Genomic DNA, 16,931 nt, shown 5'->3' with positions numbered 1-16,931 from the left:
ACATACTGGGTCAAACAAAAATGACTAACTGGTGAGATATGTACGACCTAGAAAAAGTGCCATATGCAAGTATCAAGTTGCGAGTCACAAGTAGCAAAATATGCCATATGCGAGTGGTAAAATGTATTATTTGCGAGTAGTAAAAAAGCCCTATGCGAGGGGTAATACAAAGGCCAGGAAAACAGGTGTATGCGAGGGGTGGAGTCATTTGCCAGTTTGCTCAACGGCTGGATTTGTTTGCTTATAATAGTATATTATATTTTACTCAAATTAATGAATTGGAAATACATTAACCATGGTCAATAATCATACACAAAAAAACACAATAACATGAAATACAGATATAAAAAAATTAAATGTTAAAACGAATAACACTATCAACTATAAGGTATTTCATTGTAAAATTATGTTGATAAACTTTCCTAGACTGTTGGCAATGAAACTGTCTTTTATTTCCTTTTTCTAGATCGTACATACCTCTGGCGGCCATTTTGTTATTATTCAATCCATGTTCATGCTGAATTCATTCAAACTTAGTACCATGATCACTCATACAATTAGATGTACACAAATTTTAAATGAACGATTTGATTTGAACAAAAATAGCCGACTAGTGGCCATTTTGTTTTTGTTCATGGCTATGCCGATTTCTCCCTAATATATTGTCTTGCGTTATTTTGTGTGACTTGATCATATTTGTCGAATTGATGGTTTGTTTGTCTAAAATCTTAAAATTAAAAATCATTTCCTGCAGATGAACAGGCCTTTTGTATCAGGATCACACAGACTTGGTTTCAGATGAACGTGATTTTAACATCTGTTTCTCTGTGATGGCTTGCATGATTCCATTCAAACTCAGTATAATGGTTCTACATACTGGATTTGGTTTCACATTACATTAATTTTTGTTAGTGATTCAACCAAATATGCACAGTCTATTACAGAACATTTCCATCAATGACTGACTATTTCACTGCACTATTCAGCCTAATGTACACCCACACTTCTGATAGAATTCTGAACAGGGAATGTGCATTGTCAATGTTGGTTTATAATTCAATTATAAACATAAACAAAAGAGCCACCATGTGCAGTGCTGGTACATATTGTAAACATGCATGATAGTATATATAATACAATGAATTGTAAAAATACAAATAACTATTGTTATTCAAACATATAATTTCATTCTTTTTATTGTTTCCAACTCATGTTTTTAGTTGCTTGTGGATAAACCACAGATGCGATTGTTTGGGGTCATATTAATTACACAATTTGAATATTAGACATTTTCAGATTATTCAGGAGTATATCAGGAGTTGAAATTTGTGATTGTCATGTGGCAATCAAATATGAAAACTGGTTGCATACTGGGACAACGTCAAAAGTAAAGAAATCACATACCATATTCAATGCTGTACCTACATGCTTGTTGAAAAAGAATAATACTGTATTTGTTCTCCTTGAAGTGCGACACCATATAAAGGTGTATGTGTATGATAATTCGCACTGATAAATTTATGTTAATTTTTACAGGTTGTGTTAGTATCAATACAATAGATTTTACCAAATATTGGTAACATTGGGTGTGTTGTACCAGATCTACGGTATGACCACTAAAATATCGGTCATTTATGACGTCATTGGAAAATTATTTTCTAGGCTGGTAAATAAACATTGTAGTGGTGTTTCTTATGGTTTCTAGGTTTAAATGAAAATACTGGTACATCAGCATCACAGCAGCCAGGGTCGTCAATTAATGCCGACTTGAATGACGTATTTGCATCAGCTCAGGCACCAGCTCAGGCACCAGCTCAAGCAAGTAATATCCCTTCTGCTGCTCAAGCAACAGCTGCGACAGTTGGACTACTGCATCAACAGCAGCGGCAAATGCAGCTACAACAACAGATGGCAATGCCATTTTCATCTTTTCCTGTGCAAGTAAGCATTCACATTTAACGGTACAAGTAAGCATTCACATTTGCTGTACAAGTAAGCATTCATATTTGCTGTACAAGTAAGCATTCACATTTACTGTACAAGTAAACATTTGCTGTGCAAGTAAGCATTCACATTTACGGTACAAGTACGCATTCACATTTACTGTACAAGTACGCATTCACATTTACTGTACAAGTATGCATTCACATTTGCTGTACAAGTACGCATTCACATTTACTTGTACAAGTAAGCATTCACATTTACTGTACAAGTACGCATTCACATTTACTGTACAAGTAAGCTTTCACATTCACTGTACAAGTACGCATTCACATTTGCTGTACAAGTAAGCATTCACATTTACTGTACAAGTATGCATTCACATTTACTGTACAAGTACGCATTCACATTTGCTGTACAAGTAAGCATTCACATTTACTGTACAAGTAAGCATTCACATTTACTGTACAAGTAAGCATTCACATTTACTGTACAAGTAAGCATTCACATTTACTGTACAAGTAAGCATTCACATTTGCTGTACAAGTACGCATTCACATTTGCTGTACAAGTAAGCATTCACATTTACTGTACAAGTAAGCATTCACATTTACTGTACAAGTAAGCATTCACATTTACTGTACAAGTAAGCATTCACATTTACTGTACAAGTAAGCATTCACATTTACTGTACAAGTAAGCATTCACATTTACTGTACAAGTAAGCATTCACATTTACTGTACAAGTACGCATTCACATTTGCATTACAAGTACGCATTCACATTTACGGTACAAGTACGCATTCACATTTACGGTACAAGTACGCATTCACATTTACGGTACAAGTACGTATTCACATTTACTGTACAAGTACGCATTCACATTTACTGTACAAGTACGCATTCACATTTACTGTACAAGTACACATTCACATTTACTGTACAAGTAAACATTTGGTGTACAAGTAAGCATTCTCTGTACAAGTAAGCATTCACTGTACAAGTAAGCATTCACATTCACTGTACAAGTAAGCATTCACATTTGCTGTACAAGTAAGCATTCACATTTACTGTACAAGTATGCATTCACATTTGCATTACAAGTACGCATTCACATTTGCATTACAAGTAAGCATTCACATTTGCTGTACATGTAAGCATTCACATTTACTGTACAAGTACGCATTCACATTTACTGTACAAGTACGCATTCACATTTACTGTACAAGTACACATTCACATTAACTGTACAAGTAAACATTTGCTATACAAGTAAGCATTCACATTTGCTGTACAAGTAAGCATTCACATTTGCTGTACAAGTAAGCATTCACATTTACTGTACAAGTAAACATTTGCTGTGCAAGTACGCATTCACATTTACGGTACAAGTACGCATTCACATTTACTGTACAAGTATGCATTCACATTTACTGTACAAGTATGCATTCACATTTACTGTACAAGTATGCATTCACATTTACTGTACAAGTACGCATTCACATTTACTGTACAAGTAAACATTCATATTTGCTGTACAAGTACGCATTCACATTTACTGTACAAGTCCGCATTCACATTTGCTGTACAAGTAAGCATTCACATTTACTGTACAAGTAAGCATTCACATTTACTGTACAAGTAAGCATTCACATTTACTGTACAAGTACGCATTCACATTTACTGTACAAGTACGCATTCACATTTACTGTACAAGTACGCATTCACATTTGCATTACAAGTACGCATTCACATTTACGGTACAAGTACGCATTCACATTTACTGTACAAGTACGCATTCACATTTACTGTACAAGTATGCATTCACATTTACTGTACAAGTAAGCATTCACATTTACTGTACAAGTACGCATTCACATTTACTGTACAAGTATGCATTCACATTTACTGTACAAGTAAGCATTCACATTTACTGTACAAGTAAACATTTGCTGTGCAAGTAAGCATTCACATTTACTGTACAAGTACGCATTCACATTTACTGTACAAGTACGCATTCACATTTACTGTACAAGTACGCATTCACATTAACTGTACAAGTACGCATTCACATTAACTGTACAAGTAAACATTTGCTGTACAAGTAAGCATTCACATTTGCTGTACAAGTAAGCATTCACATTTGCTGTACATGTAAGCATTCACATTTACTGTACAAGTAAACATTCATATTTGCTATACAAGTAAGTATTCACGTTTGATGTACAAGTAAGCATTTGCATTTGCTGTACAAGTAAGCATTCACATTTGCTGTACAAGTACGCATTCACATTTACTGTACAAGTAAGCATTCACATTTACTGTACAAGTAAGCATTCACATTTGCTGTACAAGTAAGCATTCACATTTGCTGTACAAGTAAGCATTCACATTTGCTGTACAAGTAAGCATTCACATTTACTGTACAAGTAAACATTCATATTTGCTGTACAAGTAAGCATTCACATTTACTGTACAAGTAAGCATTCACCATTTACTGTACAAGTAAGCATTCACATTTACTGTACAAGTACGCATTCACATTTACTGTACAAGTAAGCATTCCCATTTACTGTACAATTAAGCATTCCCATTTACTGTACAAGTAAGCATTCACATTTACTGTGCAAGTAAACTTTTGCTTTACAAGAATGCATTCACATTTATTGTACAAGTATGCATTCACATTAACTGTACAAATAAACATTTGCTGTACAAGTATACATTTACATTTGCTGTACATGTAAGCATTCACATTTGCTGTACAAGTACGCATTCACATTTGCTGTACATGTAAGCATTCATATTTACTGTACAAGTACGCATTCACATTTACTGTACAAGTAAGCATTCACATTTGCTGTACAAGTAAGCATTCACATTTGCTGCACAAGTAAGCATTCACATTTGCTGTACAAGTAAGCATTCACATTTGCTGTACAAGTAAGCATTCACATTTGCTGTACAAGTAAGCATTCACATTTGCTGTACAAGTAAGCATTCATATTTGCTGTACAAGTAAGTATTCACGTTTGCTGTACAAGTAAGCATTTGCATTTGCTGTACAAGTACGCATTTGCATTTGCTGTACAAGTACGCATTCACATTTACTGTACAAGTAAGCATTCACATTTACTGTACAAGTAAGCATTCACATTTGCTGTACAAGTAAGCATTCACATTTGCTGTACAAGTAAGCATTCACATTTACTGTACAAGTAAGCATTCACATTTACTGTACAAGTAAGCATTCACATTAACTGTACAAGTAAGCATTCACATTTACTGTACAAGTAAACATTCATATTTGCTGTACATGTAAGCATTCACATTTACTGTACAAGTACGCATTCACATTTACTGTACAAGTACGCATTCACATTTACTGTACAAGTACGCATTCACATTAACTGTACAAGTAAACATTTGCTGTACAAGTAAGCATTCACATTTGCTGTACAAGTAAGCATTTACATTTGCTGTACAAGTAAACATTCATATTTGCTATACAAGTAAGTATTCACGTTTGATGTACAAGTAAGCATTTGCATTTGCTGTACAAGTAAGCATTCACATTTGCTGTACAAGTACGCATTCACATTTACTGTACAAGTCAGCATTCACATTTACTGTGCAAGTAAACATTCACATTTGCTGTACAAGTAAGCATTCACATTTATTGTACAAGTACGCATTCACATTAACTGTACAAGTAAGCATTCACATTTGCTGTACAAGTATACATTTACATTTGCTGTACATGTAAGCATTCACATTTGCTGTACAAGTAAGCATTCGCATTTGCTGTACAAGTAAGCATTCACATTTGCTGTACAAGTAAGCATTCGCATTTGATGTACAAGTAAGCATTCACATTTGATGTACAAGTAAGCATTTGCATTTGCTTTACAAGAATGCATTCACATTTGCTGTACAAGTACGCATTCACATTTACTGTACAAGTACGCATTCACATTTGCTGTACAAGTAAACATTCATATTTGCTGTACATGTAAGCATTCACATTTACTGTACAAGTACGCATTCACATTTACTGTACAAGTACGCATTCACATTTACTGTACAAGTACGCATTCACATTTACTGTACAAGTACGCATTCACATTAACTGTACAAGTAAACATTTGCTGTACAAGTAAGCATTCACATTTGATGTACAAGTAAGCATTCACATTTGATGTACAAGTAAGCATTTGCATTTGCTTTACAAGAATGCATTCACATTTGCTGTACAAGTACGCATTCACATTTACTGTACAAGTAAACATTCATATTTGCTGTACAAGTAAGCATTCACATTTGCTGTACAAGTACGCATTCACATTTACTGTACAAGTACGCATTCACATTTGCTGTACAAGTACGCATTCACATTTGCTGTACAAGTAAGCATTTACATTTGCTGTACAAGTAAACATTCATATTTGCTATACAAGTAAGTATTCACGTTTGATGTACAAGTAAGCATTTGCATTTACTGTACAAGTAAGCATTCACATTTGCTTTACAAGAATGCATTCACATTTACTGTACAAGTAAGCATTCACATTTTCTGTACATGTAAGCATTCACATTTTCTGTACAAGTAAGCATTTGCCTTCGGTGTACAAGTAAGCATTCACATTTACTGTGCAAGTAAACATTCACATTTACTGTACAAGTAAACATTCACATTTACTGTACAAGTAAGCATTCACATTTACTGTACAAGTAAACATTCAATTTACTGTACAAGTAAGCATTCACATTTACTGTGCAAGTAAACATTCACATTTACTGTACAAGTAAACATTCACATTTACTGTACAAGTATGCATTCACATTTGTTGTACAAGTACATGTTGTAAGCATTCACATTTTTATTTTGTAAGTCAAATAATGTTTTTGATTTTGTTTACTCACATCACAACATCAATAATATCAATCTGAATGATGTGTTAATTTTTGTAAAAAGTATAATTATATGGCACTTAAGAAGACAACATTTTGTGAAAGTCGCTGACACATTGTGTTGTAGAACCCCAGAAACAATTACACTTCTACAATTAATATTTCACTATTTACACTGAATTGTGAAATTCACGAAAATTTTGTACTTTGTCAATTAAAGCAGTATACAGTTTGATGTCTGAACAAAATGGATAAAAGAAATTTCTGAACAGAGTGGATGGAAACCAGCGCAACTTTTCACCCCAATTCTAAATGATGCTATGTTACATTCTTTGTTGAGCTTCATTTTGCAAATCACTTTCATGTAATAAACCTAAAATAATTATGTATAATTAACTTCGTCCACTTCATGCCACTGTGTTTTCAATTTCAAATTTCCAGTGGAACAATATTAAATACTTATTTCCATCAAGTTAGCTACCTGTCGAAGCAACATCAGGTTTACACTTGAAACAATGAGATAAATAATAACTTTTAGACTACTACTTTTGCTTCAATAGTATTCCTGAGACAAGCGTTTAAATATATTCATTTTTGTATTACAGCAAAATTATGCTGCTTATGGGGGAATGCATCCCACAGCAACAAGTGGTATTAGTATGGGAGCCACAGGTATCGGTGGTCCCACCCAGGGATATATGCAAACCAGACCGATGATGAACACAATGCCAACGCGGCAGCATGTGCCACCAACGACAACCACGGAAACCAAACCTTCCCCTTTCGATGACTTGGATGTTCTCAGTAAAAGTATGGTAGAAACGCCCAAAACTTTCACACAACAACAACCCAAACAGCTTGCAATGTAAGTTGCATTCCTGCTCCCACTCAGTTTTTGGTTTGGTTCTTTACAAATTATTGTCTTGATTTTTATGTATGAGGAATTATAATTATAACCTCATAATACACTGAACTACATGGCTATGTAGTTATGTATCAACAATTGCATTGGTGCCAAATGATTATTTTCTTTGTGGCCATTTTTGCAATTTTTTTTTGTTCAGCCTCACAAGTTTATCAAACTGCCTAGTTTATATAAGTTAATAACATTTTTTTTTAACTCAAGATGTCTTCTAATTTTATGCTAGGTCCACCCAACCAGTAATGAAACCCATGCAGCCTAGTGTGACAGGAAATATGCAGCAACCATCCCAACAACCAGTGCAATCATCTCTGTCACAACCTGCTATGCAGACATTGGTAGAACCAGTAACACAATCACTGATTCAAGTGGCACCCACTCCACAACCAGTGCAACCCAAGGTAGCCATGCCACCACCCGTTTCCCAACAAGTAACACAGCCAACTCCAGGAAGTCCTGCTCCAAATTCGTTGCCGTCAACACCTGTAAAAGAAGTTGTCTCCCTGGCGGATGTTTTTGTGCCATTAGAAAGTGTCCAACCAGGTAGGACCGGCATTACAACATATTTGTTTACATCAAGTATTTAATCTCACCATGTTCAAAAATTAGGTAAAAAGATTCCATGACATGAGCTTCAGTTCCAGGAAGACGTGAAAATACATACCACTAGCAGCTTACCGTAAAAACTCCAAAATTTCGACCGGTTTTGAATAATTGGTGTTGGAAATGTGACGTGTTTTTAGAATCAAAATTAAGGTGCATTTTCGGACGGTCAAATTTTTCAGAATAGAAATCAGCAAATGAAAAAAATGGGGATGATAGACAGTGTACTTCATTAGTTTTTAAAAAATGCAATGTCCGTCAATTGACGTAAACTTCCCCATGTTTCACGGTAAAAGCAAAGGTTGTGGCCGAGTTGTAGGCTAAACAACTCAAAATTAAAACAAAGTCATCTATCAGTGAGTATTATGACAAGGAAAACAAAACATCAAGACGCGGAGAAGAGGTCAGCACAAAACTAATAGGTCAAAAGACAAAGCTGTCTCGAACTACCTAGGAAAACTTGCGAATGTTCGAAGTACAGGTACCCATTGGACAAAAGATACATGAAAGTTTAGCAAACTATCTCCCCGACCCAGTGCAATGTATCCGGTTAGAATCAAAGCTCACGTGTCCCTTATTTGAGGGACCAGATTCTGCCGTAAATTCGCCCTTGGATTAAAAAATAAAATGAGATTTAAGAAAATAAAATGGAACTTTTAAGGTGTATTTTGGCCTCATTTTTCAGACATTTCAATCATTCCTGACGGCTAAAATAGAGTCTAAGTTTTACCGTAGTCATTGACGTCTATTCAAGAGTATGATTTTTATCGTGACTAGCGTGAACGGGTAAGCTTCGTTTCGACAATGAGCTGTTATCACTGTGAACAATGTTAAATTATTCTTCAAATGCCCAATTTATTTTTTTAAAACAACTAATTTTTTGATTTAAAAAAAAAATCATGCCGTTTTCGCATCAAAATCCAAGCCAAAAGATCGTACTACAACATCAATCTCTTCCGCATTGCGTTCAATAACATTAACATATTTAAATAAGCTATGGTAATTTGAACACATTGGCATCATCCAGCTTTTTGATTGGTTAATTAGCGATTTGACCTATTTGACCTAAGATAACATGGCGGATATCCTACAGCATCGAACGTTTATATGAGACCGGAATCATTCGCTTACAATGAAACTAAGTTGACTTTTATTTGTATTTCATAACAATTCAACGAATTTATTTTGTGTACATTATTATAATCACTACTGAGTAATAATCAACAATTCAAAAACGCAGCATGACCGGATTTTGCAACCATGATCATTTGCTTCTATGTAGAAGATGTGTGTTGTGTTCGTTTTTATTTGAAACTTCGTTTGGAATATACTTTCGTTACCAATAAAATAAAAATCTCTCAGTCAATTAGAAACCCGGATTCATGCCTTCGGGGAAAGTCCCGTTTGGACGCTCACATCGGTTTTTTGGGGTTTGGGGGAAAACCAAAACTGGTCGCAATTTTCGAATAAGAATGAGTCGTAAATTTTTGGAGTTTTTACGGTACTATACATGTACATGCCAATTCATAGAAAGTCATTACACACTATTCCAAAAAATTGTATAATATTTACCAGAAAGTGGGAAATATGTCTATAAATTCTCTTTACATTAATTAGCTATGCAAATTATTTGCTATTATATGTTACAGGTATATATCAAATAAGGGCGCCCTTCTTTGAAAGGAGTGTATTTTCTCTCATCCTTTGTGTCATGTCAGTCACATTCGGCATACAGCTCTGCATTGTTTAACACGGCCGTTCTAATCCCACAATATTAAAATATAAATAACAACTTTATGGCCACATAAGGTTTTAAAATACCTGAGACAAACACACTGGAGGATGAAGGGGTAGAGATTGCACTGGAAGTCGTTAACGTGATAAATGTTAAAGAAGTGGAAATTGTACTGTTTGTATGTCAGTTTATTTAGTCAAGCTTTGCCCTGTTGTTGTTGACTGTTTTTATTGACGACAATGACAAGGACAATTTGGCTCAGCATTTTAGACAGTGTTATTAATGAGTACGACATATCATTGCCAGTTTAAGACAGTGAGTCTGCGTGTTACGGTGCATTGTTTGCTATACACGTATGCAAAATATTTCTAGACTACGTGTACTTCTTTAGTGGGAAAGAAGTAAAGAGGGAAGAATAACAAATCCAACCATAAATCATTCTAACAAAAGTCGTATCGGGAAATTTACAAGTTTAAGAAGACAAAAAAAAACGTAATGATAAATATCGAGAAGAATGTAACCTTCAAGTACACCACACTACAAAAACATTTTTAATATTAAGGCTAGCTGATCTCTACAAAAGTGTTGTTTTAAAGATGGCCTAATATTGTGGTTTGTCTTCTCTGCCTGATATGTGTAAATACACCATAGATGTCTCTTTTTGTCTGACTAACACATTATCTCCCTTTATCTTTGTAGGTACCCAGACTCCTATTACAGTTTATGATAAAAATAACATTCGAACATTATTTCATTTTGCTAAAAATTCACCCAGACCAGATGTTCTGGTTGTTGTTATTTCCACAATGAGTTCACATACATCGCCTGTTAAAAATGTTGTCTTCCAAGCAGCAGTTCCTCGGGTAAATTAACGTTCTTTTATTTTTAAATAATTTTTAATTGCCTTCACTGTAACAAAATTAAAGGGAGGATATAGTAGTTAAAGGAACTTTGCCCATGACGGAAGAGGATGCTGCAGCGTTAGTGTTGTTGCTGTTGTTGTCAACAATTCTTGTAGTTGCAATAACTTCAGGGGCTGGAAACCACAACAATATTTCACTTGTATGACGCAAGCAGCTTAGGGACGACGCCAAAAGATCAATGTCGGATAAAAAACTTAATTCCTTTAAACTGTTAAACTGCAGTAACTTTCAACTATTGGATGCAAATTTATTTTGTAGTATTTCCATGTATGTATCATTGAAAGATGGTTATATGTAAATTTGCATATGAAGTTGTGGAATTATGACAGTGCATGTACAATATGGTTCTTTTTAGTGAGCTTGAATTATATTCATAGAAATGTTGTTTTTTCATATACAGTGTACTATTGAAATCAGTGGATGTCATCATCTGCTTATTGTCACTTTTCACAGGTTATGAAAGTGAAATTGCAGCCACCCTCAGCCTCTGAACTCCCAGCATTTAATCCTATCTTGCCAGCAGCAGCCATTACGCAAGTTATGTTATTAGCCAATCCAAATAAGGTAAGTAACACCTTTCTTATATGGTATCAGCAGCAGCCATTATACAAGTTATGTTATTAGCCAATCGAAATAAGGTAAGTAACACCTTCCTTATATGGTATCAGCAGCAGCCATTATACAAGTTATGTTATTAGCCAATCCAAATAAGGTGAGTAACACCATCCTTATATGGTGTCAGCAGCAGCCATTATACAAGTTATGTTATTAGCCAATCGAAATAAGGTAAGTAACACCTTCCTTATATGGTATCAGCAGCAGCCATTACGCAAGTTAGTTGTTAGCCAATCCAAATAAGGTGAGTAACACCATCCTTATATGGTGTCAGCAGCAGCCATTATACAAGTTATGTTATTAGCCAATCGAAATAAGGTAAGTAACACCTTCCTTATATGGTATCAGCAGCAGCCATTATACAAGTTATGTTATTAGCCAATCGAAATAAGGTAAGTAACACCTTTCTTATATGGTATCAGCAGCAGCCATTACGCAAGTTAGTTGTTAGCCAATCCAAATAAGGTGAGTAACACCATCCTTATATGGTGTCAGCAGCAGCAGCCATTATACAAGTTATGTTATTAGCCAATCGAAATAAGGTAAGTAACACCTTCCTTATATGGTATCAGCAGCAGCCATTATACAAGTTATGTTATTAGCCAATCCAAATAAGGTGAGTAACACCATCCTTATATGGTGTCAGCAGCAGCCATTATACAAGTTATGTTATTAGCCAATCGAAATAAGGTAAGTAACACCTTCCTTATATGGTATCAGCAGCAGCCATTACGCAAGTTAGTTGTTAGCCAATCCAAATAAGGTGAGTAACACCATCCTTATATGGTGTCAGCAGCAGCCATTATACAAGTTATGTTATTAGCCAATCGAAATAAGGTAAGTAACACCTTCCTTATATGGTATCAGCAGCAGCCATTATACAAGTTATGTTATTAGCCAATCGAAATAAGGTAAGTAACACCTTTCTTATATGGTATCAGCAGCAGCCATTACGCAAGTTAGTTGTTAGCCAATCCAAATAAGGTGAGTAACACCATCCTTATATGGTGTCAGCAGCAGCCATTATACAAGTTATGTTATTAGCCAATCAAAATAAGGTAAGTAACACCTTCCTTTTATGGTATCAGCAGCAGCCATTATGCAAGTTAGTTGTTAGCCAATCCAAATAAGCTGAGTAACACCTTTCTTGTATGGTATCAGCAGCAGCCATTATGCAAGTTAGTTGTTAGCCAATCCAAATAAGGTGAGTAACACCTTTCTTATATGGTGTCAGCAGCAGCCATTATACAAGTTATGTTATTAGCCAATCAAAATAAGGTAAGTAACACCTTCCTTATATGGTATCAGCAGCAGCCATTACGCAAGTTAGTTGTTAGCCAATCCAAATAAGGTAAGTAACACCTTCCTTATATGGTATCAGCAGCAGCCATTACGCAAGTTAGTTGTTAGCCAATCAAAATAAGGTAAGTAACACCTTCCTTATATGGTATCAGCAGCAGCCATTATGCAAGTTAGTTGTTAGCCAATCCAAATAAGCTGAGTAACACCTTTCTTGTATGGTATCAGCAGCAGCCATTATGCAAGTTATGTTATTAGCCAATCAAAATAAGGTAAATAATGCCATTCTTATATTGGTTAAGATATTACAGATTATTATGTGTCAGAGACATAACAGGCCGAAATGGCAATGAAAATATAGCAGCATGATACATACACCTTTGAAATACATTAAATACATGCGTGTATTTTTCATACATGTAACATCATAAATAAGGCCCAAATTTGCAAAGAATTCTAAATATTTTTAATTATTAACAAATACTTTTTAGAGAATTCAAACCAAATACATTCTTACTAGTTCAAATAAATTGTGAATAAACTGTCCTAGGAATCTTATTTTGATCATGCAGAATTGTTGACAGGACTCACTAAATGGCTTCAAAATACTTATCTCTAGATTATTTGGGGAAGTGGATTTTAAGTCTGATAAATCCTCTTAGTCATACATTTATAGCTATAAAGTCCTCCCAAACGATGAAATGTCTTGGCCTGCAGTCAATGACATTTTGTCTGACTTTCTAAGCAAGATGAGCTTTATTCTATACTTCAAGCCCATATGGGTGTTAATATGTTTGGCAATAGCTTTATTTTAAGTCAATCCATATTATCACTTGTGAATAAAACATTTGAAAACACTGGAGAACATTTGTGGTTAATTTCACTGACTTTCTCTTTATCATGTTCAATCTATTTCTAGGAAAAGATTCGACTGAAATTCAAGTTGATGTATCAGATAGACAACGAGAAAGAAACCCATTTAGGCGAAGTATCCAACTTTCCTGAGCAATCGTGATAATTAACATCAATCAACATCGCATACTAGTGACATCGATTAAGGTGCAAAAAAAAGCAGTCATGATTCCACAGTGGAGATGACTGCAACAGCATTGATATTCTATTCTGGGTGGCAATATTTTCCTGCTATGAAAGTTTTGCTCGATAGTTGAATTCTGCAGGGATGGACAAAAGTGGAAAAACTATCTTTATTTGTGAGTCTCAACTGCTGAATTTTTTTGATCATCCTAAGAAACCAGCAACATGTAATAGATGCTTTAAAACAAAAATCTTGCGCCAATGGGGGTTGATGACAGCAACCAAATCGATTATCTGTAGAACAATTATGAGAGGTGTAAGTGGTTTATCTCAAAAAGGTTTTGAAGAACAATACCACTTTTAACGTCCCGGTTTGTACAGTTGCATGTCCTTCAATTACTCACCTTACAAATCTTTATGCTTCAATATGAGAATCAATAAACAGGTTTCAGTCCAGCAATTCAGAATTGTCTCTTTTTCTCTAGAAAAATGTCTATTTAATATAGTTCTGCAAATTCATCCGAAATGTATATAAATCATTTTCAATTAAATGCTTCTATTTATTTGAAACACTGATATATAGAATACAACACCTGTAGCATTGTAAAGGAATTTGGATTTTTGCACACCTTATAAGGATCGAAATATACTTATTTTCTAGGCATTCTTACTTCATGTCATCTTACTTAATATATTTTTCGTGGATTTGTCTGTTACTCACCCTGGATTTGCTGTATGTTGGATTTCCCCCTACCTACTATTGAACAAACTAGTATTTCCACACGCCTACTCCTTTCTAATGCCAACTACACCAATATTGGCCTAACTCATAGATGCAATTATATGAGACAATATTTCAATTTGTGGCAATAATTATTTTCAAGGTTTTGATTCAGGAAGAAACCTTTCTAAATGTTTCTTGAGTCTAAAAAAAATTAAAGTACAATTATTATTTTTTTAAATTATAATACAAGCATAGAAATGGAAATCACAGAACCTGTGAATAAACTGAATTTTGAAACTGACCAATGTACATACATAGAAAATTGTATTTTATTTTTTTTTTGCTTGTCTGTGTTCAGCAGAACTATGCTAATTGCTGATGTTGTTAGATGTTTTGATTGGGTAAAGGTGTTTGCAATTACTGTATTTTCTATAAATAAAACCCCTTCTCTTCAATGAAAGATTGGCAGGCATTTAGGGACGCTTCATACCATAATTTACGGTAAAAGTATTAAGTGGAATTACAGGAGAGGGGTGTATACATGTACTTGGACTTTTTTTCAAGGCTGTTATCTAATCTAATAAATTTGTAGATAACATTGTTCTTTCAATTATGTTAACTTAGATTATGGAAATCCGTTATTATTAAATGTGAGGTATTTAAAATATTTAAATGGCACCTCTACATATGTACTGTCCATTTCCTAATCCATTATTTAAACCAGATTTTATAGGTGGCAGTAATGGCTGGAATATTGTGTATATAGTTTCTTAACTATTAAAGAGAATGTAATGTTGTCTTTTTTGCATTGTGAATATTTTACATTGGTGTGGTGCATTCTCATTGTGTTTCTGTTTGCAGAAATTAAAATGCTGCAATCGTACATAAAACTTGTCTTTGTTGTGATTCCCGGTGGTTGGGGTTGGGGATGGTGGTGGTGATTGGCTCCTTTGTCAATATAGCCCTTACAAAAACCGAGACAGTCCAAGTTTGATGAAACATCATTTTCATTGTATTGAAAAACTAACGTGAGTGTAAATGAAGTCCGGTAAATGTTATTTCCAACACGTAATTTCTCAATCATTCCTTAACCATTTTTATTTCTAAGTTCGTACAAAAATGATGACATTTGTTCGCATGGGGGCCATTTTTGTCCCTAAAAGCAAAAACAATATTTCTAAATGTGCTGTACGTTGGCTGTTTCTCCGGCATGGCAGTTCACTGATGTGCATAATTTTGTTTGTTGATTTTACATTAAATAGTTTTAATTTCAAGGGTCCTTGGCCATTTCTCTGACATTAACTGATTTTGTTGAAAGCAATGCGAATTAAATAGACAACTCTGATTTGTGTAGGTGTTCATTGCTTGTTATATACATCTTGAAGTTACAAGTGTATTGTTCCAGCACTCGCATTGTTGATGGAGAGTGAGATTTCTGATCGAAAATAAAATCACACGATGAGCATATAGCAAATATCTACTATTTTTTGACATGCAATATGATGTCTACAGATCATGGATTTTTGTCACAGAAATGCTTGCCTCTAGTGGGTTTGACATGCAGAGTAGGAAGGATATGTGTTGGAAAATCTCACATCAATATCTGCTCTGGATTAGCCAACTATATACCATACAGAAGATAGATAGGAAGTACTTCAAAAGAGGTATTCTGATGTTCAATAATCATAACTACCGTAAAAATTCCAAAATGTTTACGCCTCTAAAAATTTGTTCACCTATAGTGCTGCAGCAGAGACCACCTCTGAGAGGGGGGAGTGGCACCCAAAGTGCCACATTTGTCCTCATGCATAAATTTGAAGGACAATATGTCTGGAGTATGAAACAGCCTGAGGACATCTTTGGAAATGCTGGCGAGCTGAGAAATTGAGGTTCGAATTTGGTAATGTAGAACAAGCAAAACAGACGCTATCGGTAATATATAATAGGGGTATGGGAAACATAAATCTTCATATAATTTCATTTAATTACTTTATCTTACAAACCTATATACCATTGTGAAGCTATATTGATAGCCTTTCAGACTCTGTAAGTTATATGTTCATAGGCAAAGGTCACCAGAGGTCAAGTGATCAGGTGACCAATGGTATCACACATATTTTCACCGTATAGTATGTTCATGGTTCACTTGAATGATATTGATCAAACTATGCTTAGTAAAATACCATTTTATTTAAATAATTACAGTTTGTGTTTGACCATAGG

General features: G+C 34.6%; 1 protein-coding gene across 2 annotated transcripts in view; it reads left to right on the top strand.

Moving 5' to 3' along the window:
- Nucleotides 1–15,598, top strand: part of LOC100372249 (ADP-ribosylation factor-binding protein GGA1-like) — a 35,614-nt gene extending 20,016 nt beyond the window's left edge. For both annotated transcript variants that reach the window (XM_085502322.1, XM_006824366.3), the window contains exons 10-15: nt 1,706–1,941; nt 7,458–7,717; nt 8,001–8,317; nt 10,812–10,975; nt 11,489–11,599; nt 13,869–15,598. In XM_085502322.1, coding sequence (XP_085358448.1) covers nt 1,706–1,941; nt 7,458–7,717; nt 8,001–8,317; nt 10,812–10,975; nt 11,489–11,599; nt 13,869–13,964 — 1,184 coding nt within the window. In that variant the 3' untranslated portion in view covers nt 13,965–15,598. The remainder of the gene's footprint in view (nt 1–1,705; nt 1,942–7,457; nt 7,718–8,000; nt 8,318–10,811; nt 10,976–11,488; nt 11,600–13,868) is intronic.
- The last annotated feature ends 1,333 nt before the right edge of the window (nt 15,599–16,931 follow it).

The sequence above is a fragment of the Saccoglossus kowalevskii genome, chromosome 8 (assembly GCF_978046115.1).
Source record: "Saccoglossus kowalevskii chromosome 8, keSacKowa6.1, whole genome shotgun sequence".
In the NCBI taxonomy this organism is placed as follows: domain Eukaryota; kingdom Metazoa; phylum Hemichordata; class Enteropneusta; family Harrimaniidae; genus Saccoglossus; species Saccoglossus kowalevskii.
The sequence above is the reverse complement of the archived record's forward strand: the minus strand, read 5'-3'. Positions and strand labels throughout refer to the sequence as shown.